Source organism: Chelonia mydas, chromosome 3 (genome assembly GCF_015237465.2).
Source record: "Chelonia mydas isolate rCheMyd1 chromosome 3, rCheMyd1.pri.v2, whole genome shotgun sequence".
In the NCBI taxonomy this organism is placed as follows: Eukaryota; Metazoa; Chordata; order Testudines; family Cheloniidae; genus Chelonia; species Chelonia mydas.
Window position 1 is genome coordinate 198,204,466 of NC_057851.1, and position 27,668 is coordinate 198,232,133.

Consider the following 27,668-nt stretch of genomic DNA (forward strand, 5'->3'; position numbering starts at 1 on the left):
AATTTAGGGAGAATTTAGAAAGTGTTTAAACGAGGTTCATCCTCAGTCTCCTAGGAAAGAGGTCACCTGCTTGGAGCTTTTCTAACAACTTAGCAGTATTAAAAAGTTACTCAAATACATTTATTCAGTCAATCACAGATGAAATATTGTACAAAAATCCAATGCACAGAGGGGAGGCGGCGGCGGAGAAATGCAGCGTTAGGATTCACTCTCATCAATGTCATTGTCTGGAGCCATCTCTTCAGCCTCATTTTCTTGTTGCTGTTTCTTCCAAAGTTTAGCCATAGCAAGCAGTTTGAGGTTGGGCTGGTTGGCAGCATCTTCTGGAAAGATATAATCATAGTATTCCTCCCAGCCAGCGTCGGACTAGAAAAGAAAAGTACAAGCCCCAGGTTAGTTTATTTAGTCTGAACGCATGCTTTCACAGTAAGTTGCTGGAATACTCCGAATACTCCTCTCTAACAAGCATGGCAATAAGGACTAAATCAGAACTGAGGTTTTCATTCTTCATTCATTAAATGACTGCTAAAACTAAAGAATCAGTGGGGCATGGAGTCCACTGCCCATTAATGTTACTGCTTCTCTTACATGTAACTAAAAGGGAGAATGCATACAGAACAGAGATTTGAATATACTTCCTTAGCTTTATTCTTAGAAATAACACCATGCATATAGTTCAACTACATTAAGTTTAGTCTCATAGATGCATTATTATAATGTATTGTACACAAACAACTTTCTGTGATTGTAGGTGGCATTTTATTTTCCCACCCTTTACTCTTACCCCATCTTCAGCCTTTAATTTTCTTCTCTTCTTGACTTTGTCTGGCATAAGTTTATCTACTCTCTCTCTATTACAATCTGTTCCAAACTCCTCTTCAAAGTTTCTCCAGGATTCCAGAAGCATGAGTCTCTCCTCCTTCTCTTCACAGTTTCGCATTGTTTTATTAGCCTCTTCATATACCTGTCTGCATCTTATCAAGCTCTCCTCTTTTCCTGCAGAAAGTTCAAACTGAGCAAAACTGATCCATACCTAGGGGAAAAGCAGAGCAAAATCTAATGGAAATTTCACGTGAAAACGTCATTAAAATAAAAACCAGGAGGATGTGGCCAAGCTGGAAACCATTTGTTAGTTTCAGCACTTTTTCAAGCTTTGTAAACAACCAGCTAGACAAAACTCATGTCAGAGTAAGATTTGGTTAAGGCCCCATTTTAGTACTGAAGAATATTCTGATTTTACAGCAGAGTACCATTGTCAATGTTTCTTTTTTTTAAAGAGGGAAGTGATTTCAACAAGGCTGAAGATCATCTTTGCAGAAATCTTGTATCAAATCCTATCTTAGAGACTCCACATAATTATGAGGGGTAAGACTAGTGTTTTGGTTCACTCCATCTTTGGGCTTTCTACTCAATTTTCTGCTAGTTTTTGTAGCCTGACGATAAGAAACTGGATTAACACTCCCAATTTATTTTCTGTAAGCCACTTAGTTAGTTGGTGGCAATTATTTTTGGTCATAATAAACCTGGCTGAATTTAGTCAAATTATAGATCTAAATCACATTGCTAAGGCTGGTCGTTTGTCACAGCGTCTGCAATTTTTTGAGCAGTTAAAAAAGAGGCCATGGCTGCTCAGAAGAACAGATGAGCTTCTGCAGAACTGATTTAGTTTTTTCTCTTTTTTAAAATTAATTATGTAGCCATTGTGGGGTTGTCAAGATAATCGTTCAAATGTGGGAAGCCTAGGAAACCTGGCAAAAGAAGCAGTGCTACCTCTAAGTCCTAGTAACCCAGGGCTTCTGCAGAGTGATCCTTTTTTTAAAAAGAAAGCTATAAAGACATCTCTTATCTCTAAACGAGTCATTTCACAATACTAACCTTTTCCCTTACTTATTCCCAGTGCCCTGAGTCACGAAAGTCCCCACAGAATAATGTTGATAGCTACTTCAGTGGTATAGCATTTTAAAATTAACTGAGATTCCTTCCCCAATGTAGGATTCTGACTCTGGCACATAAAATGTTGGGAATCATTAAGAAAGGGATAAATAATAAGACAAAATATATTGCCTCTGTATAAATCCATGATACGCCCGCATCCTGAATACTGTGTGCAGAGGTGGTTGCCACATCTCAAAAAAGATATACTGGACTTGGAAAAGGTTCAGAAAAGGGCAACAAAAATGATTAGGGGTATGGAACGGCTGCCGTATGAGGAGAGATTAATAAGACTGGGACTTTTCATCTTGGAAAAGAGATGACTAAGGGGGGATATGGTAGAGGTCTATAACATCATGACTGGTGTGGAGAAAGTAAATAAGGAAGTGTTATTTACTCCTCCTCCTAACACAAGAACTAGGGGCCACCAAATGAAAATAATACACAGCAGGTTTAAAACAAACAAAAGGAAATATTTTTTCACACAACACACAGTCAATCTGGAATTCCTTGCCGGAGGATGTTGTGAAGGCCAAGACTGTAACAGGGTTCAAAAAAAAAAAAAAACCTAGATAAATTCATGGAGGATAGGTCTATCAATGGCTATTAGCCAGGATGGACAGGGACTGTGTCTCTAGCCTCTGTTTGCCAGAAGCTGGGAATGGGCGACAGGGGATGGATCACTTGATGATTACCTGTTCTTTTCATTCCCTCTGGGGCACCTGGCATTGGCCACTGCCAGAAGACAGGATACTGGGCTAGATGGACCTTTGGTCTGACCCAGTATGGCCATTCTTATGTATGATCAGTTGTGAGTACACAAACATTACCTTGACATGCTGTGTCCGCTGAAGCAATCTACGGTAAAGGTTTCTTGTTTTCTCATACTCTTCTTGCTCAATTTCAAAGTCAATGTAGGATTTCCAAAGAACCTGAGAGAGAATGGGTCAGTCTTAGATCAAAACTCTTGAAGTTATGATTGTTCAATGCACTTCATAATACAAGCCTTAAGAAGTTATAGAGGTTACCAAACAGAAAGGTAGCCAAATAATTTTCAACATTAAGGCAGTACTAGGTATTACTGTCACACATAATATCACCTCTAATCTATAACTCTAGAGGTAAGGGTAACAGGACAAAGGCCAAAAACCACTATCACAAACAAGGGAATCAATAACTGGTTCTGGGCTGAATGAAACATTGGGGTTCCAAGAGAAAGTGACGACATCAAATCATTAGAATTTAGAGGGAGGAAAGAGGCTGAAAAGAGATTTAAGAGGCAAAGAGTCGGAAAAACAATGCAAAGACGTGAACAATGAGGCAAAGTAAACCATTTGATGCTCTGCTTGCTTTTGGACTGATTGAAGAGAGGATGCTGGAAGACCACCCTTGATATTTCAGACACAGAAGCACAAGATCACAAATGTGGGGGTCGGGATTTTTGCTCTAAGGCAAAACTTGAGCTGCTTACACTTATATGGAACATTTAATATAATGAGAAATGTGGTGGATTATAAATTGCTCAACAGACACTATCTCAATAATGGGAGCATTGTCCAAATTGAAAGGTGAGCAGTAGAAATAAGTGGGGGAGACATTAATTTGCCATTGCGGTACTTAACTTGAGGCAATAGGAACTGGAGAGCGACAACATTCCAGGTATGAAAAGAAGGAGGGATGTAGTTGTATATAATTAGCTTATAAATGACGGCTTAGGCCCATGAGGAGAGAATATGGAGAACTTGAACAGACATCCTATAAGTAACAAATTATTTGAAGATGCCCTAGAAGACTGACCAGCTATATAAGGATGAAACTACAAAACACTGGAGTGCAGCCTTAGAAAAGCCATTATGTGCTAAGCAACAGAAATAGACAGGTAAGCTGTAGTGTCCAAAGCATCTAAACTGGTAAGAACAGAAGTGTGAGCTATTTTATTTTACAAATATATGTATTGCACCATTTATTTGTGTGTGTGTGTGTATAAAGCAAACTTGATATTATGCAACCCTGACTCTAGCATCCTCATATCGAATACTATGGCAATAATTTAAAAAATAAATAAATGAATAGTTAATCTTTGGAATTCATGGCCACAAGATATTGAGGCAAAGAATTCAGAAAAGAATTAGACACATATAGAATACCCAGTTATACTAGCTAGGATGAGATATAAGTAGTGTCAACTCTCATGCTACAGACACAAGCCGATCACAAACTGCTTACATTAGAAAATTATTCCCTTAGGCATGTTACACCACACTTGTTTATTGTGGACTTATATACCACCTGCTGAAAATGTAGCTGAGCACTGTCAGAAATTGGATGCTGGATTAGATGGACCACTGGTCTGATACACCAGGACAAGTCCTATGTTCCAATTAACACACGGGTGGACAAAGTATGGCCCGTGGGTCCAAGCCCTCGAGCTCCCACTGGGGAGCAAGGTCAGGGGTTGCTCTGTGCATCTCCTGGAAGCAGCGGCATGTCCCGCCTCCGGCTCCTATGTGTAGGGGCAGCCAGGGGGCTCTGCTCTGCGCGCTGCCCCAAGCACCGCCCATGTGGCTCCCATTGGTCAGGAACCACAGACAATGGGAGCTGCAGGGGTGGTGCCTGCGGATGGGGCAACATGCAACAGAGCCGCCTGGCTATGCCTCTGTGGAGGAGCTGGAGCAGGAACATGCCACTGCTTCTGGAAACCGCTTGAGGTAAGTGTCACCCAGAGCCTGCACCACCCCCTGTGCCCCAACCCCCGCCCTGATCCTCCTCCCACCCTCCAAACCCCTGAGTCCCAGCCCAGATCACCCTCCTACACCTCAAACCCCCCAGAGCCTACAGTCGGAGCCCTGACCCACCCCCGCACCCCACCCTCCCTGCCCCAGCCCGGAGCCCTCTCCCACACCTTGAACTGATTTCTGGCCCCACCCCGGAGCCTGCACCCCCAGCCAGAGCCCTCACCTCGTCCCGCACCCCAACCCCAATTTTGTGAGCATTCATGGTCTGCCATACAATTTCTATACCGAGATGTGGGCCTCAGGCCAAAATGTTTGCCCACCCCTGTATTAGCATGTTAGTTGATTTTTTTTCCTCCCTAACCATCCAGTGTGTTGAGGAATAGGTTACTTCAGAGTTCTTCGTATACCCCCTTACCTCTGGCATGTCTAACCGAGGTTGACCAATAGCCAATTCGTATATTGCCCGGGCTCTGTCAGTATCACCAAGAATGGTTTCTAACTCAGCAAATTTAATCCATGATGTGCAGTTTTCAGGTGTGAACTCTAGGAATTTTTCATACAGTTTCCGGCAGCGATCAAACTCCCGCAGTTGCAGCTCCAGTTCAATGTAGCCTTTAAATAGTTTGTTCTTTGGGCATTTACCTATGGACGTTCCCTGTAAAATGAAAAAAACAATAACTGCTTATGCCATTTCTCTGAAGAAATGCTTTTTTCAATGTCCATTTACTGTTCAGTACTAGTGTTTAAATTAATCTTTGTTTAACTACAATTTCTGTTGACTACTCCAATCAGGACTAGTGTGAAATGTAACTAGTAATGATTCAGCCAGATCATTACAAAACTAACATGTGCATACAGTATCTAAGTGCTCTGAAGACAGAAAAAGTATAACTTGTTGCAGACAGTGTTCACGTGTATAATGTTTCTTCATGAGACGACATCACTCAAAACTGAGCTTACGCAAATGAGTGCTTCATCTTCTGAGTCTTGAGACTGTCACCATACAGACAAAGGATGGCTCCAGCCTCTAATCCTCCAGGTAAGGGGTCCATAAATATATTCAGAGTGTGAACCACATCTTAATAAATATGGTCTCAGGGACCACCTCCCCTCCTACTCACACTTGCACAACCGCCGTTGGGTGCCTACAGTAATAACTACCAGGACAGGTAAGCTTAGAAAAGTACTGAATGTATTTTAGCTCCTTTTAATTCACTTTAGGAGCTGAAAACAAGTAGAACCACCACCACCATGTGCCCAGCCATGATGGCAAACCAACAGGTAGCATTCTGTGATTCATAGTTTGAGAACCTCTCAGATTAAACAAGTTCAGATAGGAGTGCTTGAGGACAGGGAAGAAAGGGCAAGCCACGTGCCTCCTGCATTATCAGACTGTTATATTGGAAGAACAAAACTCACGCCCCTCCCCAATCACTTTTGAGGGAGGCAATGAAGGCAAGAATATTCAAATATTTATAAAATGCACCCAGTAGCTTAATCTCTGCCCATGAGCTAACGTAACTGACTTTTTACACCAAAGTCCACACACTCCCTCAACATAGTCCCCCACAAAACCTTCCTTACACTTGGGGTTTTTCTACTGGGGTGTGACTCTTGTGCATTTTCTATCAACATACTCACTACAAATCAAGGAAGCCATAAGTCAAGCTAGCATTAGCATTCAAGTCACATGTATTAGTCATCAATTCCAACAAATGACTACCCATGCAGCACCCACCCAGTTCTTTCCTCCATTTCTCCTACCATTACTTTTGTTTTATCCACTTAAGCTCCAATTTGCTGTCATCCAAGTCCTAATTTCACACAAATACTGGAAAAGCAAAGACCCCACACCATATGGGTCCAATGAAAATGAGGCAGAACAGTGTGTTGTCTGCATACTGATGACAACTCAAAAGCCTATCTCTCCACATGGGGGTGTGTGTGTGAGCGTGTGTGTAAAATCTTCAATCGAAAACAGGCACAGTTTCCCTAACATACCCAAATCAAAAACAGGTCTTTGAAAGGATCAAGGAAATCTAACATTTCTAAATGGGATCACAACTACCTCTTTAGAACCTACTAAATCATCTACCCCCAAATGGGAAGGTTAGAGACAGTGATAATTGGTGAGACTCCCAATGTGAAGAGATGGCATCTTGAGCAAAGCCCTAACAGCAGCACAGGACAGATGGCAGACTGTCCTCCTGCAGGGAGGCATTAACAACTTCACAATGGACTTAACCCTCTACTTCATTTTACCAGCCAAGGGCAAGAGTCCAGCTCAGCAGGCAAAGCTCCCCCAGCATTTCAGTGATCAAGCTAGCACACTCTCCGCCAAAGAAGACATTCATATTTACTCCAAGCCTGCTCTGCCACTGTAAAACACAACAAACCTGATCTGTTTTATCTGCAAAGAAACAGATGTCTCTTCACACCAAGAAGAGTGACTCAGTCATTACCAGACTAGTTTTCCCTCAGTCACAAGTAAAACGCCTCAGTATTTAACCAAGACTACTGGAAAACTAAGAGTGAAGGGAAAGGGAGAGATTTTCATTTAAAAGGGTCTTCTGTCAAAGCCAACTCCATCTTTGGAGAGGCACTAGTGTGTTATTATATTTGGCAAAAGGGCTTGATGCAATTTCTTAAGAGACTGTCCAAATTCCCTAGTATCGCTTTAGCTAATATTCTGGATGTTGCACTCAAAACTCCCAGGAGACAAGGCCTGTTACATGGATGCTCAGAGTTCTCACAGATCAAGGGTGGTTTTTAAATGTTTTCAATTTCTATACCAATTAATACTCTTTAAGCACAGAAAGCTGATTCTCTGGCTTCTCAGCCGAATGCTTTCCAGCTGAAACAAATGGAGCTCCATTACTTCCAGCTATTATCCAAACCTCTAAACAAGGCTATGCCTGCCTTTACAATACGCACAACAGCATATATGGGATACATGCAGGTCTCCAATAGGCGTAGGCATTTTGATTTGCTTAGATGAGTTGTAAAGAAGAGACTTTTTCAAAATTCTTTCAACTCTTGTTACCCCTAAAATTCTTAATTTCCTAAAACACAATTCAGTAATTACCCTCTTGTCTTCCTTTACTTACCAAAGCTCTTCTGGCATATGGAAGATTTTTCTGTCTTATTTCAAACTGTGCATACAACAGCCACATTTTGGCAAATGTAAACTAGAAGAAAAAAAAATCAAGACACATTTGGCTTAGATAGATTCTTAGCAAATAATGCTACTTATGTAGTTTCAGAAATTATTTCAGTTTTTTACTGATTGTGTAGAGTCAAGTAATATTACTGTAACTACATGGATAGTCTTATTTGAATTAACATTATTATTCTGATGAACAGGTGAATGTTACACAATCCAAAACAATTTATCATGATAAAAACAATTTATTCATGACTCTGATAAGGTGTTCACCCCACACTGGTAGAGAAGAGGTTAATAGAGTCCTAGGGAGGCTGTGCGGGAAGCAGCCAATTAGAGGGAAGCTATATGGGTCAGCCTATCAGGGCCCAGCGGGCTCACATAAAAGGGAGATGCAGGGCAGCAGAGCAGATTCAATTGGCGTTGGAAGTGCAAGGAGTGAATACTGCATCTTTAGCAGGCTGAGACCTTGGACAGAGCAACTGCTGGCAGAGACCATAGAGCAAGAGGAGCTCCTTGTTAGCTTCCAGGACTGAGCAGCTGAGTGTCCTGAGGAAGGCTGAAGAAGGTACTGGGGCCAGGGAGACACAGCAGCAGTGAGAGGAATAAGAGGGCTGGGACCCAGAGTAGTGGGTGGGCCTGGGTCCAGCCCCTGTTGCCACTGGGGAAGTGACTAGACTATAGAACTGAGATACCACCCCCAGAAGGGGGGGAAATGAGGATAGTGACATGGCCAGAGGGCCGAGTCATGAAGAGGATGCTGTAGTACTTGGACTGAAGTCATCACCACCTGCTAACTGGCAATGGGCAGGGCACCACCAGGAGAGGGTACACTGGGTAGCAGAGCTAATCCCTGTGATGGCCAGCAGGAGGTGCTGCGCTGGTGAGTGAATCCATGACAGTCACTGGCAGAAATTGTTCTCCCATAGGAAGAAAAAAGCTATAGTTTGCAAATTAAGGCTTTTGAGATATATCTTTAAGAACTAATAGAATGCATAGATTAGAACAATGCCACAAGGGAAGAGGAACTGACACACAACTGTTTCCAACAGCCATATACACACAAACTAAAATTAATTTCTTCTTACAAAACAAATCAAGTTTGTACTATCTATACTAGGAAAAAAGAAAATCAAAAATGTAAAGTCTTGAGTCCAAATAGACCAGGCTAATATATGGAAGGTTCTTCTTTAACTGTAACATTAAACTTTTTAAATTTAAAAGCAAAACAAAATGTACATCCACATTTTCACTAAGTCACAAGTTCCATTTTGTGAAGCAGAACAGCATCTTCTCTCTATTTCACTAGTAGCGGCTTTAAAAAAATTTTTCCCATTAAATGAGGAAACAGGGCTTGTATGGGGACAATATTAAGCAGTCATTAATATGCTAGACTGTACTTTGATTGCTGTAACAAGGTGAAATAATGTGTAAACTTAATGTTCTGAGAAAAGAAGTGAAAAATACCCCAACGACTACAATTCCTATATTAGGAAATACAACACATTTGGCCTGCTGTTACTCATACACCATAAACGCTTACCAGATTTCTATTAGGCCCACGTAGGCAGCATTTACTGATTAAAATATCTCCTTTTTTAAATAAGGGACTAGAATCCATTTCATAAGAGGCAGAAACAAAATGCAGAGAAGCAAAAAGTAGTGTTTTTATATCTAACACGATGCTGGAAAGGAACCTAATCCAAATCCAGAGTAACCCTCTCACTCATATTCCAGAACAAAGACTACATGACCTGTGCACAGAATCACCAACATAAACACTTCTGTGGGTCTGAGTCCTGCATGCCCTGCTGACTGACAAGGGAACAGTTCAATTGATCTCTTGTTACCAGGGAGGAGCATGTAGACCTGGGCAGTATAGGGGTAGGTAATCTCCAGGATTTTGAATAGTGTGTTTTGAACCATTCTGGGTTTTGCACTGGACCCATTAGAAAAGTCATACCTTTTTGTGGGGAATGAGTTCCACACATGCTTGATATACTTGTCTGGTTCGTTCTGGATCCTGAAAGGACAAGCAAGCTGGGTTAAATATTTTATTCAACACAAACGTTACCGTAACTAAGGAATTTGTGGAGGAGTAGGTTTAAGGCTAGGTTTAAGGTTAGAACTGTGCAAACTAAACTTTATTTTTTATACGCACAACTTGCCCACCCATTTGTGTGCACAAATCTAAAAAGCTGGCCCTTCCAGATTTAATATTAGATTCAAGAGTACAGACCACTTTTTAGACCAAAGTATTATGGTAAGGGTTACAGACCTTTTACCCTCATAGTGGGAATATTTTTGTAGAAGAATAGCTAAGATGCTATGTAATCATATTAAACAAAACTTTAAAGCAACTACAAAATGATTGATTATAAACATGGAAAAGGAGGTTCTATTTCCAATAGTAATTTATATCATTTACTCAATATCTGAGGCCAGAGTAAGAAGGATTTCAGATATTCCCTGCAAGAGAGTCATTTTTAAAGAGTACTTTTACTGAATTTGAAAATGCTACCACAAAACGTGGATTCAGACAACTGCCTGCCATGGGTAATTTAGCTAAGCCTGAGGTGGTTTGGTTCTACTTTTCTATACCAATAGGTTATCAGTATGGATTGGGGAAAATGTTGAAGGATGTACCATTAGCAACTTCACAGCGTACTTCTGCAAAATGACTGTTCAATTCATGGCAGATTACCAGAGATAGGCATATAATTTTTAATGTCTATTCTAAGTAGAAAGGTTAATTTTTCAGAGAAAAACAAACAACTCCTCTACCTAGAAAGTCAAACCCCTTTTCAGTTTTGAAATCAAATGGGCCAGTATATTTTGCTTATTTAATAAGAAAAACTCAGAACCAGACAGCAACTTAGTAGGTCACAGACAGATGTGGAAAAAGAGGAGACTCATGTTTTTACCTTTGCCTCCAGTTCTTCATACAATGCATAGTTGATCCAGAGATATATGTATCTCTTCCAGTGTCTCTTCTCTTGAATTGGTGGAACATTGGCAATGGCTCTTTCATAAACTTCACGTACGGTATCGGGATCTGCATCACTTTCAACCAACCGCAAGTAATCAAACCATGCATCGTAATTGTGGGGATTAGCCTTCCGGAAAGGGATAGGAGACCATTTCATTAATGCAATTATAACACAGGTAACTCTCCCTATAGTTTAAAGCAGAATTGTGTAAATCTGTAAACTTGTACATCTAGGTTTTTTAAATCACTGAAATATTAATGAAAGGTAAAAATGTGTGTGTCTAAGTCATGTAGGCATTTTTGCAGATTTTACTCAGATTCATGAGGGTTAAATGAACAAACTAGAGTGGGAGAAGAATTGTCACCATTGTATAGCTTCAGCAATTCAACACTTACATTTAATAGAAAGTGGGCATGCCAGATTTTCCCCCACCGCCCAAACATATTTAGACAGAACTAAGATGTTTTGTAAATGTCTGTGGACAAGTATACGAACCAAACTTAAATCTAATAACTGACTATCAGCAATAGTGCTATTTGAAAATATAGTAACTATGTTCCAAAGGAACAAAATCCTGGTTTTGATTTATATTTGACTAATTGGGTTGTCAGGCAGGCGTCAGTCTATGTCTTCCTCACTTCCCTTAGTACTTGTAATATCACAATCAAAAACTAATTTCATTCCTTCCCTCAATCTTTCCACTTAAAAATTTGAAAATATAAAACTCCTCCATTCCATCAGTTTCTTGGCAACACCATGGTGGATAAAGAAAAAATTTAATTCATATCCTAGCAGGTAATTTTGGAATATGTCAAGTTAAGGGCCAAAACACTGATCATGAAGCGTAGACCCCAAAGCTGATAAATACCCAGAATGTTTAAGTTTCTAGATGAGAGGGAAAGTTGTCAGATTTAACTATCAGTGAGACACATTAAATATTTAAAGCCAGTATGCAGTTCTAACCATTTAATAAAAACCCCAAACCAAACAAACCCAAGATTAGCTAGTTTGTTACACTTTCTATAGTTAATGTAGTGGAACTGAATCTATCCCACTCAACTGACATGTATCCCCTGTAGCCCAATTCCCATTAAATCCAACAGCTAGACGTTTTAAATGCGGTATGAGGAGCTCCAGATAAACTGTTGTATCACTTGCAGATAAGGTACAATTAAATTAAAAATTCAATGGTTTCATATGACCAACACATGTCCTTTAAAAGCAGTGCCTCAATACCATGAGACACACGAGAACCTCGTTCAGCATTGGAGATTGGAAAGTGTACCTAAGCATGTTTACACATCTGTAAGCCTCTAGATTAACACTTACCTTCACTTCCTCTTCGTACTGGAATCTCCTTTTGCTGACAATAATGTCTTCAATGCCTCTTCTGTCTCCAAACTTCTTTTCAAAGACGGTGTAATTTTTGAAGAGTTCTTGGGCCTCCTGTTTCGGAATTCTATCCAGGGCATATTTGTAGATCACTCTCACCCTCTCAAACTGAAAACATGAATACATGACAAATCAAAGTGATTTGTACTTCATTTTATAAAACATCTCCTTTCTTCCGGTCCCCATAATCCATAGCTAGTGGTAGATTAGTTAGGTAAAGGCTATTTCAATCGCTCACTGAGTACACAGCAACTTTCAAATATAAATGTGTTGACTTTTTTATCACAGGGCTAACATGCATTCTTTCATGAGCTCCGTGAGGAGTAAAACTTGGAATAATTGTATTACTACCATCAATTGGTAAATAGGCCCAATGGCCTGTGATGGGTTTTAGATGGGGTAAGATCCAAGTTACCCGGGAAAGAATTTTCTGTAGTATCTGGCTGATGAATCTTGCCCATATGCTCAGGGTTTAGCTGATCGCCATATTTGGGGTCGGGAAGGAATTTTCCTCCAGGGCAGATTGGAAGGCCCTGGAGGTTTTTCGCCTTCCTCTGTAGCATGGGGCACGGGTCACTTGCTGGAGGATTCTCTGCTCCTTGAGGTCTTTAAACTACAATTTGAGGACTTCAATAGCACAGATATAGGTGTGAGGTTTTTTGTAGGAGTGATGGGTGAAATTCTGTGGCCTGCGTTGTGCAGGAGGTCAGACTAGATGATCATAATGGTCCCTTCTGACCTAAATATCTATGAATCTATGAATCTATGAATTAAGCTGATATATTACTTTCAACACTGCAAAGCATGGCATTGCTATCAAAGGAGCAAAATCAAAAGCCACTAGCATATTGAAAAATAGGCACCAAAGATCTGATCCTGCACCACAGAAGTAACTGGGAGTTTTGCCACTAATTTAAATGGGAGCAGGAGCAGGCCCAAGGAGAGGAAGAGAGAAAAAAGCCTTTTACCTAAAATACAGGAAAACCAGAGATGCAGATGCCTCAGTGGGTTACTACAGAGAGAAAATGAAATGGGGAATACAGCAGAAACACACTCTGGACTACTTTGTTGCACAGTAAGTGTATAAGCTTTAAAAACATATCAAGATGCTCTCTAGGGCAGGGACTTTGTTTGTAGAGCATCTAGCACCATGAGGTCATAACCTGATTGGCCTCTAGATGCTACCACAATTTTAATTAATAGTAACATGCAAAACTTGTTTTTCATATTGCTGTTAAGTCAACAATCATGATATGACAATGTTAAAAAAACAACGATAAGCCACAATCCCTGCCTTGCGCCACAAATAAAAACCTGTAACAAGCACCTATATGGTAACATCTAAGGGGCTGCAAATCTGACAAACAAAGCAAGGGTCATTGGTAGGAGAGAAAAGGATGCTTTGATGGGGAAATGTTTTATGGCAAGCAGGGGTCACACAGAAGGAATCTAAAACATATCAAATCAACAAGAGAAAATTGTACACTAAGACGTAATGTAATATACCATTGGCTCTAAGTACCGTTTTTCCTAATGAAACTTCTCTCCAGTTTATACTTTTAGACTGAATCCACGCTTTATAAAAATCTGACATTTAAACCAAGAGCAATGAGACACAGCGTATCTTTACAGGGTTCTTTAGGCTCCCTAGCCTATCACAAAAGCTCTACAAGGGGGCAGTGTTTGGTGTATACCAGATTTAGAAAACATTAAGAGTTAGCATGAGGAACATGGTATGAGGTACTGTACGCAAATCTGTGCAGAAAAGTAGGTACTGAGCCAGACTCTCAGCTGGAGTCAGTGAGTGTAGAACCATGCTGATACACCAGCTGAAGATCCAGCTCATACCAGCTATAAAATGTTGTTAATTTGGGGTGCTATTTTTTCCCTGTGTTGGATCCCACACTCTCTCTCTTCTCTCGTTTAAAGTTTCACGCTAATTCTTTAGTGGGTGGATTTAATTTTTTTTTTTTTTTAACTTTTAGGATGTTTTTAGCGTATTGTTACTAACGCTCCAGGTGGGACACATTTTTATCCCTGTAAGTTTCTCATATATTGGGTAAAAAGACAAATTTAGGCCATGATTAGAGCCCTGTGCAGATACAAAATTTGTATCCACATCCAATCCACAAACATGGTCTGCAGATATCCACAAATTTGCAGGGTTCCTGCCATGATCCTGCAGAAACTTACCCATGTGAGCGTTCCCATTGAGTTAATCCCATTAGTTCATGTGCATAAGTGTTTGCTGGATCAGGGCCCGAGTCTCTTGATGGCAAGCAATAGTATCTTGCAGAGAATAAGTTTCCCTTGATATCAACAAAAAGCAAATGTAAAAAACCAGCCTCCTTGTTACTACATTCTGAACACGAGTACGAAGAACCCAGTTAAGACACCGAGAAACTACAGCCGAAGAGAATTCTAAATGGCGCAGAGGACAACATTCAACAAGAAATCTGCATTTTTATATTCATTCAATACACTTCAGCAAGTCCTTACTTCTTTCTGGTTCTCCTCAAATTTTGCAAAGGCCACAAACAAATGCTCATTCATATGTTCTTCTCCAAAGAACTCCACTGCTCTCTCATACACTTTTCTTGCATGGGCAAAGTAACTGTGTTTCTCTTCAAAGCGGGCATACTTGATCCAATTCTTAACATCAGGGTGCACAATGACAAGTATAGAAATGTTAAGAAAATGGCAACAGTTCTCCATTTCAAATTCCATTCTTCCCAGGGATCACAGGACCATGGATCATGTGAGAACAATAGTTAAAGATGAACCATGCAAAGAACATGGCCAAGAGGTAGAAGAGGAGGGTCAAGGGGTGATCCACACACAGGGGGTTTTAGACTCAGGCCCTTTAGTTTTTAGGAAGGAAGAACAGTGAATAAAAAAGGAGGAAAATACAAGATGAGAAGAGGAGGAAAAACTTTTAGTAGCTCTGACAGTAAGGAGGGGCAATAATCTAAGAAGAGATAAGTGACCCTCTACCTCATAGCAATTTTTAAATGCAAACTTCCAAAGCTCTCTCATATGTGACCCACCAAATCTTACTGCAGTGCGTTGTAACATTTACTGTTTTTGTCTGTGTTGTGGTGTTGTTGTTGGTTACAGTGCTTAAACTGTCAGCATCTTTCAAGCCAAAAATACACACCTGTTGCGGCACAGTTAAATTACAAGCTCTTCCAGGACACTTATACTCATTTAACTGAATTTCACTGTGGTAAATAAAAATTGCCATCCATGTGTACTCCTAGGTATCAGCAGTGTGTGTTGCCCACAATACAACTAAAGTGGAGAAAAGTCACATAGAAATTCATGGGCATTTAAGATGGATAACAATGAAGTGTAAAATGTGGATCTAAGTGCAAGTCTCACTGTTCTAAAAAAGGATATATCTCTCATAAATGGTGCGTGCCCTCTCCACCTCCTTGTATCTCAGTTCAAAGTTAATATAGGAATGCCAAGCTTGTTCCTCCGGTTGCCACTCCATCCAGCGTTCAAACACCTGACGTGCTCCAGCAACATTCCCCAACATCTCTTCCATATAAGTATACTTATACCTTTAAAAAACGGCAAACAAAAGTTATCATTGACGCAACTATTTAGAAATGTACTTAACAATTATTATTTATAGGTAACTCTCTTTTGGCAGTATTCATTATTTGCATCACAGAATTGTCCAGAAGCCCCATTGTGCCAAAATCTCTGGTGAGATTACAATCCAAGGGGGTGGGGGGAAAAGAGGAGGGTAACTTTCCAATAATGTGAGTCTTCTTTTTAATATTAGCTTGCAGAATCTCAGAAAAAGAAAACTGCAACACTAGAGATGTTGAAGACTTTATTTGCACACGCAGACATTTTTCTTTTTCACTAAGTGAAAGATCAATTGTTTTTATTATTAGAGGTGAAATAGTGAATTTTACTATCTGAAAACTCACCAGAACTGGTTGACCCTGGGGAGGGTAGTGATGGCTCGATCCCAGATATTGCGGGCATGGTTAACCTGGCGGTTCTTCATTTCCATTTCTGCATACTTCAGCCAGAGAGTGACATTTCTGTAGTCCACGTCTAAAGCACGCTCGTAGATGGAACGAGCTCTGGAAAGCAAACAACATTGTTGAAGTAAATGCATGTATGATGCAGTTCAAGGATTCTGACAGTATTAGTTGCACATTCTTGAAGTGCAAAATGCCCATCTTCATAATTACCTTTGTATTTCTTTTAGGCTTTCCTCCCATTGTGCGTACTTTATCCAGTTACTGATAACAGTCCTGTTTTTTCTTATATTATCTTCAAAGGTCTGAGAAGAAAGTTATAATTTATTTTTAAAAGTAAAATGTTTCTCTGTGCAAAAAGATCCCATTGTAAACCAAGAGTGACGTACTGATAACTCAAACAAGATATCAATAGATTGGACTAAAAATCCCAAACATATTACAATTTAGTTTAAACAGAAGTTACAATAGCTTAACTCTGAGATCAAAATGAATAAGAGGTTTCCTAAGTCACGTACTTGAGCAGTTAAAAATATAGCTAGAGTTGTGATAAGTGTAGATCATAGGAGAGCTGTAAGCCTGTAAGAGCCTGTGTCCATCTGTAACACCGATGGACTAACAATTATAACAGCATTCAAAATTCTTTTTAAAAAACCCTATGTTGAGATATTTTAATAGTAACATTAATTGAAGTTATGGGGCTCACTTTTTGCACACGACACTGAAAATATATTACTTTGGACGTGCCATATTCATTCTTTTGTGGCTATAAACTGATCACTTGGTGCAAGTATCGTATATCAGACATGCCATCACTTAGTACTTCCCAATGGTCCAAACGTCTATAACATGTACATACTTTACTAGCGTTTATAGGCCATAAGAGACGCCTAGGAACTCTACCTCTTCTTGACTAAGTATGTTATGACTCATGTTTATGTGACCAAATGTCAGGAGGCAAGTTTTCAGTTCCATAACGAAGCATTTCCACAACTTGATGCACCAGAGATGGCACATTCAGTGTTATAGGTTGCCCCAACCTATGTCCAACTAACATCACAGTATCATTCTTATCTAACAGATGGGTATGAATGGAGAGAACCCTTTGTATAGCCCTCAGCACAACAGGGCCCTGATCCTCATTTAGGGGCTCTACACACTAATCTAAATTCAGATCCCTTTGGAGACTAGCTTCAATAAGCGTTCAGACACTATACACCAGAGGTCAACAACCTTCGGCACGCGACCCATCAGGGTAATCCAGTGGCAGCCCACAAGACATTTTGTTTACGTTGACCGTCCACAGGCATGGCCCCCTGCAGCTCCCAGTGGCTGCGGTTTGCTTTTCCCGGCCAATGGGAGCTGCGGGAAGCGGCGGCCAGCACATCCCTATTCCCTCCCTCTGGCTGATTTTTACTCTTCTTCCCTTTTTCTATAGCCTACCTCTCAAGATTCTAGCACATATGAATAGACTCATTAATAGTATAAATACAGTTTCCAATACAAAATCATAAGTTGTACTGTTAATTTGCTACTAAATCCAAATTCTAAAAAATTATGCATTTAATTGTTTAAAGGGAACAGGTTGAGTACCCTTAAACAACCACTTGTGGTTTTAAGGTAAAAAAATCACAGAATATCTATCTGTTTTCTCTCTTTGAAGTTCATGAAGAATGAATGAAAACGTTCAGCAAAGTTTAAAAATATGCTAGCTTCTTAGTACTGTACAGGAGCATCAAGTCACTTGTGCACTTACCTTCCTTTTTCGAAGCTTGTAGTCATTTAGTTCTTCTTCATCTGTGATCTTTTGTTGCGGAGGTGGTGGAAGAAGTTCAAGTTCTCTCTCCTTTGCTTCTCTTAACAGCTGTTCTGCTGTGATCTGTACTTCTGCTGGCGCTTTGTTTTTCACCTTTTGGAAGAAAAAATTTTTTTTGTGGTCATCTTATATTTTTTTACGGCCATAAAATACCAAAAAAACCCAAAAAGTGAGTTGACCCAATGATTTAATATGTGAAATATACAAAGAAGTAGGATTTGGTGACTGGCTGAGAAATAAACAGAACTGAGTTTACAAACAGACAGGAAATAGCAACGCCAAATATAATATACTTGTTACTATGTCCATTTCACCCCATAAAAATGTCAAACTCAGAAGCTATAACCCTACCTGGAGTGCAAAAAGATGGAAAATGTTGGAACAAATCCTAGGCATGTATTCATGCAAGTATATCTGGGACAGAGGTAACCACCTACCTTGGAAAAAATTTAAATATGAAAATAGATTTGGAAACCTTAGTTTGTTTATCAGATGACATGTAAAGTTGGGAATATATCCTCATTTTTTTTAAAAATACTGTAAAGTAAAAAAATCATATCACAGACAATTTTACTTTTTACCTATGTTACTGATAACTCCTTGATATTAAGCATAAAAGAATTTTTAAAATACAACTTGACTATTTATGTTCTTTCTTTACTTTTAGCATTCCTCTCAGCTTGGACAATGAAAACCAATGTTGGTTGTTTAACTTTGGTTTCACATTTTCAGTACTGTACTGTGTTTTAAAACTGAAGAGCAATAATCATTTGTTTTAAAAACTGTTTGCTTTTCAAAAAAAGGTGTAAACATTCTAAACCCAAGCGTTTATAAAACCTGTAATAGCAGTAGAAAGTTTAAACTGGGGACAAATTCAGGCTGATCTCATACCTCTGAAAAAATGTCATAAAAGCTATTGATTGGATTAGAGATACCACAACTACAAAAAGCATAAATATCCTCTGAGAGAAAAAGTAAAGTATAAAGCCAGGCGTTTCTACATTTTTTGGAATATAGAGTAAGGCTCCAATCCTGAAAACACTCATATACTTAATTTTATGCATGTGAGTATTTCACTGAATAACAGGATTATTCACACCCATAAAGCTAAGGACATACATGTCAGAACGACATGGGAATTTTGTTAGGATACATTTTTGCTGGAAAATGCTGATTTGTCAAAACCAGAACGTTTCACGGAAATATATACTTTCACTGAAGTTTTTTCAGGTCCCAGATGGAATTTCTGGTCAAAATCAGAAAAAACACTCAACCAGAATAGCCAATAGCCAATAGCCCAATGATCAGAGCACTCACTTGGAATGTAAAACACCCAAATTCCCGCTCTGCCTGATTCAGAGCAGGAACCTAAACCTGGTTGCCCACATCCCAGCTGATTGCCCAAACCACCAGAGTATTGTCTATTCTTAGATGGGTCTTTCTCAATATCTCCTGTTGGAGCTGTTCCACTTTATATAAATTAAATATCCATTGAGCCAGAGTGAGAGAGAATGACTCTATGGCACTGGTCTTCAATTGGCAGCCTGCAGGCTAGATCCTGCCACAAGGGATTTCTGATTGGCCCACTGCTGGGCATTAGCTGTTCCTTCATACCCTCAGAAGCAGCCAATTAGAGCTCCTCGGGAAACAGTGGTGCTCACTCCCCCACCCCTCAGGAGCCCAGCCTATCCTCATAGGAAGGGGTGGGGGGAACTACCCCTGCTCACAGGAAGGGTGGAGAAGAAGGGTGCAGAAAGAGCCCTGCAGCTCAAAGTAGTTCCACTCCTTTCTACCCTCCTCCCTCCATATAACACCCAGCTGGAGGAGCAGGGCGGGAGGGGGAAGAAGCCCTGGAGTTGCCTGGAAGGAGGAGGCAGAGGGATAGCACTGCAGCCACCCTCCCCCTGGCCTGGAATGGGGGGGGTGAAGAACCCAGTAGGAGCAGAAATGAGGCTGGAAGCAGGATGGGCTGGGCCAGTGGTTCTCAAGCCGTGGCCCAATCAGCGCACAACTGTGGCCTATGTGACATCCTTAGGGCCATACAGGTAGCGTGTGTGTGTGTGTGTATGTATATATATATTGTGTGGACGGGACCCACAATGCTAAATAGGTTGAGAACCGCTGGGCAGATGGCAGAAGGCAACAGGGCAGAACTGATGGGAACTGGGCAGATGCACTTCAGTTTATTTTACCTATGTTTACCATCATGTCATGTATTTAATTTAGAAATTTTTCATTTACATTTAAACAAGTGGAACTAGACTGTTGATACATTTCAACTTACGGTGATACGCTTTTAATCAGGCACTTAATCAAATGCTTATGCAACATAAAGTGATCAGTAATTGACGTACTTTCATAAGTTAAACTGACTGTGCAGTACTTTTTTGGGAAGGTGTGCAGGGGGAGGGAGGAAACACTGCTTGAAATGTTGACACTCTTGCACTAAGAAAGGGAAATTAGATGTCCATTAATTTCCTGTGAGGTTTAACTTCTAATTTTAATGTCATAGTTGTAATAGAATTAACATTAATAGCATGATGTTTTAATAGCATTAGTGTATTTGTATAATAATTTGTTTTCAAGATTTTGTTGTATTACTGTCCACTGGCATGCTTAACCTTTTACTTTGAGATTAATAAATAATATCCGTCACACCACTCTTTAAAGGTGCGACCCCTGGCCAGTAGCAGGTTTACTACAGAGGAAACACCAGAAGAGCCCTTTGACCTGGCAAGATTTAGACATTGCCTTATTCAGCCCACCAGAAAATGTAATTGAATACCACTGCTCTACAGTGTGGTAGACAAAGCACTAAATCAGGCAGAGCAGGGACCTGGACCTGGGTCGTCCCACATCCCAGGTGAGTGCCCTACCCACTGGGCAACTGGCTACTCAAAGAGGGGGGCTTGCTCTTGCTCGCACTCACTCACTTTTGAATGGTCAGGGTTTTTTCCAAATATTGAAACGAAATTTTTTTCATGAAATGGAATTCTTGCTTTCTGGTCTGCCCTAAAGCACACGTGTTTGCAGGACCAGAGTTTTAGACATTCACAATTCTCGTCAGCCTGCTGAAAGTCAGATTAGCTTGCAAAGAATGGTCTGTTTGGGTCAATGGGGCTCCGTGTGGGTGTAGAAGGCACCCATGTGGGGACCGAGTCCAGGATCATGGCCTAATAAATAACTGATGTTATGGTACTAATGCTACATCTAGCAATAATTATTGGAGGATTCCATTTTTGTTACTTTTGAATTACAAGTATTTTTTAGAGTAGCAGCTGTATTAGTCTGTATCCGCAAAAGAAAAGGAGGACTTGTGGCACCTTAGAGACTAACAAATTTATTTGAGCATAAGCTTTCCGACGAAGTGAGCTGTAGCTCACGAAAGCTTATGCTCAAATAAATTTGTTAGTCTCTAAGGTGCCACAAGTCCTTTTCTTTTTAAGTATTTTTAAAAAATTAACGTGGATGAGTTTGCACTAGCAGGAAATTAAAAATCTAGTAAGGCCCTTAACTGGCCCAGAGCTTCATGGCGGTAGCTCCTGTGCGTACAAAGTTCTACTGCAGTGAGTGGGGAACTATGCAGGCCTTGGAGCGCCAGCAATGTCAATGGGGCACCAAGGAGGTGAAGTGTCTGCCATGGTTTAACTCAGTGTATGGTCATTGCCTATATCTGTGTTTAGTCAAAATAACGACCACAGAAGCAGAGATTCAGAATCTTATATCATTAGTCAGTACTCCAGGATTACGTTTGTCACAGTGAGGGGAAAAAGGTCACAGATAACATGATTTCGCCCTTTGCCTGTGACTTCCTTCCATATCCATGACTCACCCTGCAGCAGCAGCTCCTGTGGCTGAGCCTGGCTCCCTGCCCTGGGTATTGTGACCTGGCGCACTGGGACACAGCCCTATTCAGGTTTGACCACCCTGGTCATGATGGGGGGGTGGGGCTCAAACTTCAGTGAGTGGCATTGTGATCTGGTGCACAGGGCTGCAGTGCTGCTCAGGTTTGGCCCACCTGACCAAAGGGGGCGGGGGGGCGGAAAGAAGAATCCTGAACAGCTTTGCAACCGCACATGCCAGGTTTCAATGCCTGGAGCAGGATCATGGGCCCAGCCTGGCGTGACCAGGGGCCGCAACAGAGAGGTGAGCTTGCTCCCCAGCCTCCCCTCCACACCAGACTGGGATTAGGGTTGCGGTGCTGGAAGCAGAGGGTGCTGCTGCAGGGTGAGGAGAGGGGCATTATTTTGTTACTCAAATTTAGGGAGCAGTCACAGTAAATTTAGTGATCTGTGATTTTTACTACATTTACCGTGACTACTCTGACTTGATTTTTAAAAATGCCATGGTAAATCTGCATCTCTGTTCATGAACTATTACCCTATTGAGAGCAAAAGATTGCAACATGTTTAACCTTCCTTCTCTATAACTTTCTTAATGTTGGGAACTGCTTGTTACTTGTAGGGAAAACTGATGATTGCTAACATTATTAAAATCTAATCCTTCCAAGGCTATTTATTTTGATACATTAATTCAAATGACCTTTCTGAACCATAAAGACTGAAAATCACCATAACTTGACTACATTTAAAGACACACAATTCTCCACCAGCGGTAGCAACATTGGCAGCTGCAGCATAGACACAGCTCAGGTATTTTTAACATGGTGTCATACAACCCATCAAACTGAGAGGGCTGGCTGATCATACAGGGCTCTTCATTGCCAGCTACTAAGTATGATTAAAATATAGCTTAAAAAAATACATTTGATACTTTTGTAATATTACAGGGAGGTGATGGGATAGGAAAGGGGATTGGAAATGATCCACAAAACAATCTCCCCATTAAAACATGGGGATTATGATGGCAGTTAAAATACCCTCCCTCTGTACACTGCAGTCTCCCCCATTGCTACTTGTGCTGTAGCCACATCAGTGGTTCCCAGGTGCCATTTTTCCAAGAGTAAACAGCTGGGATAACTTATCTGTAACCTTGAGTTCAGCTTTGTTCTCCCCCCGGGTTATTTTCACATTCTTTAAACTAAAAATGGCTTTGAAATGGTGAGTACATGGAATCGGGACTTGACTTTTTAAAAGAAACATAAATTGGTTGAACGGAAATAGTGCTTTGTGTTAACTCCATACCAGGACTTTTCTGGTGGTCTCATCTGTTTCCTTAATATTTAAGATTTTATTTGAAAAAAGTGTTTTTTCGCTTTTTTAATTGTTGAGAAAACTTTCCCTGGGGGCCATGCACAACAATGGGCCACATTCAGATCCTGATGTAAGTCAGTGCAGCAGGGCTGAATTTTGCCCCGTAGGTTGGAGATGGACAAACTGACCTTTTGTATCTTCGATACCTACAACTGTTAATCATTTAAGTGCTGGTCATTTTAGCAGAAGTTTCCAACTTCTTTGGTACCATGGGATGAGGGAAAGGGGCAGCACAATAAATGTTTTTTTCTCCATGAAACAAGGATGTGCCACCATTCTAAGAAATGTCCCATCCCATTGTGGTCCACCGGTATGTGTTTGATCAGATAAAAGTTAGTTTTCAAGCACCAATCATGAGAACCATTACGGAGTGGGGGAAAACATATCACGGTGTTGTACCAAAAAAACCAAAAGCGAGCGAGTGAGGCTGTTTCTAAAACGGAGCCCCCCCGATAGCTGGGCTCATGCTCCATGTTACAGACAACTCGCAGCAGAGTACTATGTAAAAGCTACTGTATTTCCAGCAGGGCTCGCACCAGCGACTCCCCGCCCCCTCTCCCCACTGCCCTTTCTCCTACTTCCCCCACTCTGGTCCAACTGGGCACCCCCCAGTTCCCCTGAGCTCCCCAATTCCCTGGCACCTGAGCCCCTGACCCCCAATTCCTCAGCACCCCGAGCTTCCCAGTCACGGGTCCCCCCAATTCCCCGGCACCCCCAAGGTCCCCCACGCCGAGGTCACAGGTTCCCCCAATTCCCTCCGTCCCCCGCTTTGCCCCTTCTTCCTAATTCCTCTCCCACAGACACCCCCCCCCCCCGTTCCCTCCACTCTGCCTCCCCCTCCAGGCACCCCCGCCTCCTTCGCCTGGGCACCCCCCCATCCTACTCCCCCCTCACCGCCGGGTCGCCCCGCGGGGCTCGGTGACACCCATGCCCGGACCCCTGGGGGCAGGGTAATTCCCCCACCCGCCCAGCACGGACCACCACCCCCCGCACCTTCGCCACTTTGGGGATTCGCTGCTTCCCGGCCGCCGTAGACGCCATGTTGCCGCCGCTGTGAGCCCGAGCTCCGTCGACCCCGCCCTGATCTTTCACCTCTCACCCCGCGCAGCGTCGCCCGGGTCGTTGCCACAGTAACGGCGGCCGCGCGTCTCTCGGCGGTTGTCGCGGAGCCGCTGCGTCCCAGGTGAGTCGTCGCCGGTTCCTCTGAGCCCTGACCCGGTGGGGACCGCGGGACGTGCCGCGCCCCACGGAACAGCGGCGACGCTCTGGGAGTGCTGGGAGGAGGCGCTCCCGGAACTGGGACGCCCCAAAGAGATGTCCCATATCGCACAACTCCCCTCAGCTTGGGACTACACCGCCCAGCATGCAATGCGCGTCCCCCCCCCCCCCACGAAGACTACAACTCCCAGCACGCAGCGCGTCCCATTCCCCTCCTTCTTTCCCCCGGGAACTCCTAGCGCCTGCTCTGCGCTGCCCCCTAACCGCCCGCCCGAGAACTGCAGCTGCCCGAGCTCGCCCAGCGGGGTCATGGGCACCCAGGTGTTGGGGATTGCGGCCATCCTGCTCTTCCCTATATTGCTAGGTGGGAAGGGGCGGGGAAAGGGGTTGCAATGGAGAAAACAGGCTGGGTAGCTGCCACCTGGCTTGTCCCTTGTCCTTGCAGCCCCATGTCCTCCTGCTGTTGGCACCTGCAGACCCACGTGCCAGCGGCAAGCTGGCCCATCAAAGGACAGTTGTTCCCTGTAGTCAAAGGGCCAGATTCCTGTAGCAGTGTAGCATTGACAGTGAGTGCAACAGGGTTACCACCACAGAGTTGTCTCTAGGCAGCAGATCTCTGCTAGCGAGCCAAAGGGAAGACTTCCTGTGAGCTAATGAATTTCCCACTTGCTCTAAAATGCAGCCCAGACTGACGGCAGAGGGCCAAAGCTCACCCCCGTCCAGTCCAAACCTCAGCCCACCCCCAGAGTCCTCTCTCCCTCAAACCCAATGGCCCACTGTCAGAACAGCCCAGCGGTTTTCAAACTTTTTGAGCTAGCCCCCCCTTGAGTTACAATTCTTGGTCGCACCTCCCCAGCCTAAAAAAAATAAACACAATAGCCCTCAGGTTTTCAGGATTGGCAAAGGTGTTTGCGACCAGAGCCAGTGCTGGGTGTGGAGGCTGCTGGGAGCAGAAATCGGTGCGGCCACAGTGGATGTTGACACTGACCCACAGGCTGGGTGGCCCACTATGGTGAGTTAGGGAGTGGAAGTGATACTCCCTCCCCAAGCCCTGCCTGGCGTGGCTGTTCACCCTCTCCCTGAACATTGCACTGTGCCCCCATAGGGGAGTGTTCCCCACAGTTTGAAAACCTCAGGGGTAGCCCTACTCTGAAGCTTGATGTGTCCAATTTTATTCTTTCCAGTCTTGATGGTGGTGGTGTGGGAGGAGCCGCCCATAGTCCTTGTCTCCAGGACAGTTAATTAACCCCTTCTTGACCTGATCCAGTGTCGAGTTTGTGCATCCCATCACTCTTCCACAGTCAGAAAGTTGGGGCTGTACTAACCTTTTCTTACATAGTCTTACCACAAGTACATATATGACATGTTTGATCTGACTTGGGTGTAAGCATCAGCTCACTTAAAAAGAAAAAATGGTTAGGATGGGAAATTTCTGTTGTGTTTAAAAAGAGTGTTTTTTTAATGTTGATAAACCAGTGAGGCAATTACTGGAAGAATTGGAGCAGGCAGGGAGCAGAGTCCTCTATTTATCTCCAATGTTCTCCAGGTTCTCCGCTCCTAAACAGTGCTCCCTGTCTCAGCTCTTCTCCACTCCCCAACTTCCTTCTTTGCCCTTAATCTTCCCTGTGTTAGTTCTACTCTAATGTAGGTGTAGCATGGAATGAGTAATGGTGGATGCGAAGTCTGTATCTGGAAAGTGAGGTCTCTGACTCATCAGGATGGTGGATGTGGAGGGTAAAGTGAGATTCCCAGTTCCTGTAGGGACAATGGATGGGGTCTTTTGCCCAATACTGGACTGGTGGATGGGAAGATGTTGGTTCTGGAATGTATACAAGCAGTAAGGCTCAATTCTGCTCAGAGAACCACATCAATATAATTCCATTCAAACAAACTGGTCTCAGTGCGAGCACAGAGATCCGCAAATATAAACTTGCAGGACTGGAACCTATGATACTATACGGTGTGGTCTCTTGACCATAATGGGAAGTTGGGGTGGGCTCACATCTCTATTCTATAAAGGGAAGATATGAGATGTTGGTGTCTCTGTCACACATTACACAGGTGTGCTGGTAGATGTTCTGAGATGATGTGGGCCATACTTGGGATGGTGGTGGTTTGCCTGGGGTTGCAACTGATATTGGAAATATATATGATGTAGGGTGGATGAGTATAAAAGTTTTTCTAGTCCAGTGGTTTTCAAACTGTGGGTCATGACCCACTACTGGGTCATGGAATGTAAGGCACTGGGTCGCGGCGGCTCTGGTCAGCACCATCAACCAGGCTTGCGCGCCTCTGCCTAGGAGCCGGACCTGCTGCTGGCTGCTTTCGGGGCACAGCGTGGTCCGCGGTGCCAGGACAGGCAGGAAGCCTGCCTTAGAACCCCCACTGCACTGCTGACTGGAAGCTGCCCGAGGTAACCCCGTGCCCTAACCCCGTGTCCCAATCCCCTGCGCCAGCCCTGATCCCCCCAAACCTGGAGCCCCTTCCTGCAGCCAAATGCCTCATCCCTGGCCTCACCCCAGAGCCTGCTCCCCCAGCCCAGAGCCCTGACCCCCTCCCACACTCGAACCCCCTGCCCCAGCTCTGAGCCCACCCCAAACTCAGAGCTCCCTCCTGCACCCCAAATCCCTCATCCCCTGATCAACCCCAGAGCCTGCACTCCACTGTGCAACCCTCACCCCCGCACCCCAACCTTCTGCCCCACCCCTGAGCCCCTCCCACACCCCAAACCCCTCATCCCCAGCTCCGTTGGGTTGCGGGCATCAACAGTTTTCTTCAACTGGGTCACTAGAAAAAAAGTTTGAAAACCACTGTTCTAGTTTATAGCTAGAGTCTGGGTGGGGATTGGGAGCATAGTGAAGTTTTGTTTTGTTTTTTTTGAATGGGCAGTGTTATATTTTACATATAAGCTTGTATGTGAGTTATTGTATAAACTGTGATGGTATTTGAACTGTTCATTTTCATACTTTAATGCTTAGGCTTTTTATTTTAAATTGTGACATTATTTGGTATATATACATTTAAACTTTAATGTTAGGTGGCAACAGAATTGAAAGATAACTAAGTTTTTGTTGGTTAATCACAGTTGGACTGAATTCATATCACATTATCTATTATGAAACTGTTAAGTATACAAAGGACAAAATGGGTTATGAGGACACTACAAACACACTGCACATGGAACTGCAAAATAGATTTTTATTTGCAT

At 42.6% G+C, this 27,668-nt stretch overlaps 2 protein-coding genes across 3 annotated transcripts in view; one reads left to right on the forward strand and one right to left on the reverse strand.

Annotated features, from left to right (window-relative positions):
* Nucleotides 1-98: 98 nt before the first annotated feature.
* Nucleotides 99-24,362, reverse strand: CRNKL1 (crooked neck pre-mRNA splicing factor 1). Its single transcript, XM_037896229.2, has 14 exons — nucleotides 24,236-24,362; nucleotides 17,970-18,122; nucleotides 16,427-16,518; nucleotides 16,157-16,315; nucleotides 15,612-15,778; nucleotides 14,712-14,890; nucleotides 12,150-12,320; nucleotides 10,755-10,946; nucleotides 9,794-9,853; nucleotides 7,775-7,855; nucleotides 5,083-5,322; nucleotides 2,763-2,864; nucleotides 785-1,033; nucleotides 99-366 (listed from the first exon to the last, which is right to left on the reverse strand). The coding sequence occupies exons 1-14, from the start codon at nucleotides 24,281-24,283 to the stop codon at nucleotides 199-201; spliced, it is 2,061 nt and encodes a 686-aa protein (XP_037752157.1). The 5' UTR covers nucleotides 24,284-24,362; the 3' UTR covers nucleotides 99-198.
* CFAP61 (cilia and flagella associated protein 61) overlaps nucleotides 24,321-27,668 on the forward strand; it is a 209,196-nt gene continuing 205,848 nt past the window's right edge. The window contains exon 1 of one of the 2 annotated variants that reach the window (XM_043544114.1): nucleotides 24,321-24,425. The gene's annotated coding sequence lies outside the window, so the exon portion shown is untranslated. Of the gene's footprint in view, nucleotides 24,426-24,846; nucleotides 25,473-27,668 lie in introns of those variants that run through there. The other variant, XM_043544115.1, reaches the window with a different exon arrangement.

Coding starts and splice junctions, on each gene's coding strand:
- CRNKL1 (XM_037896229.2), bottom strand. CDS start 24,283: ATGGCGTCTACGGCGGCCGGGAAGCAGCGAATCCCCAAAGTGGCGAAG. Junction 9,854..10,754: donor ATGAAGAACTGGAGGCAAAG/GTAAAAACATGA, acceptor TTGTCCTTTCAG/GATCCAGAACGAACCAGACA. Junction 7,856..9,793: donor AACTCATTCCCCACAAAAAG/GTATGACTTTTC, acceptor TTTTTCTTCTAG/TTTACATTTGCCAAAATGTG.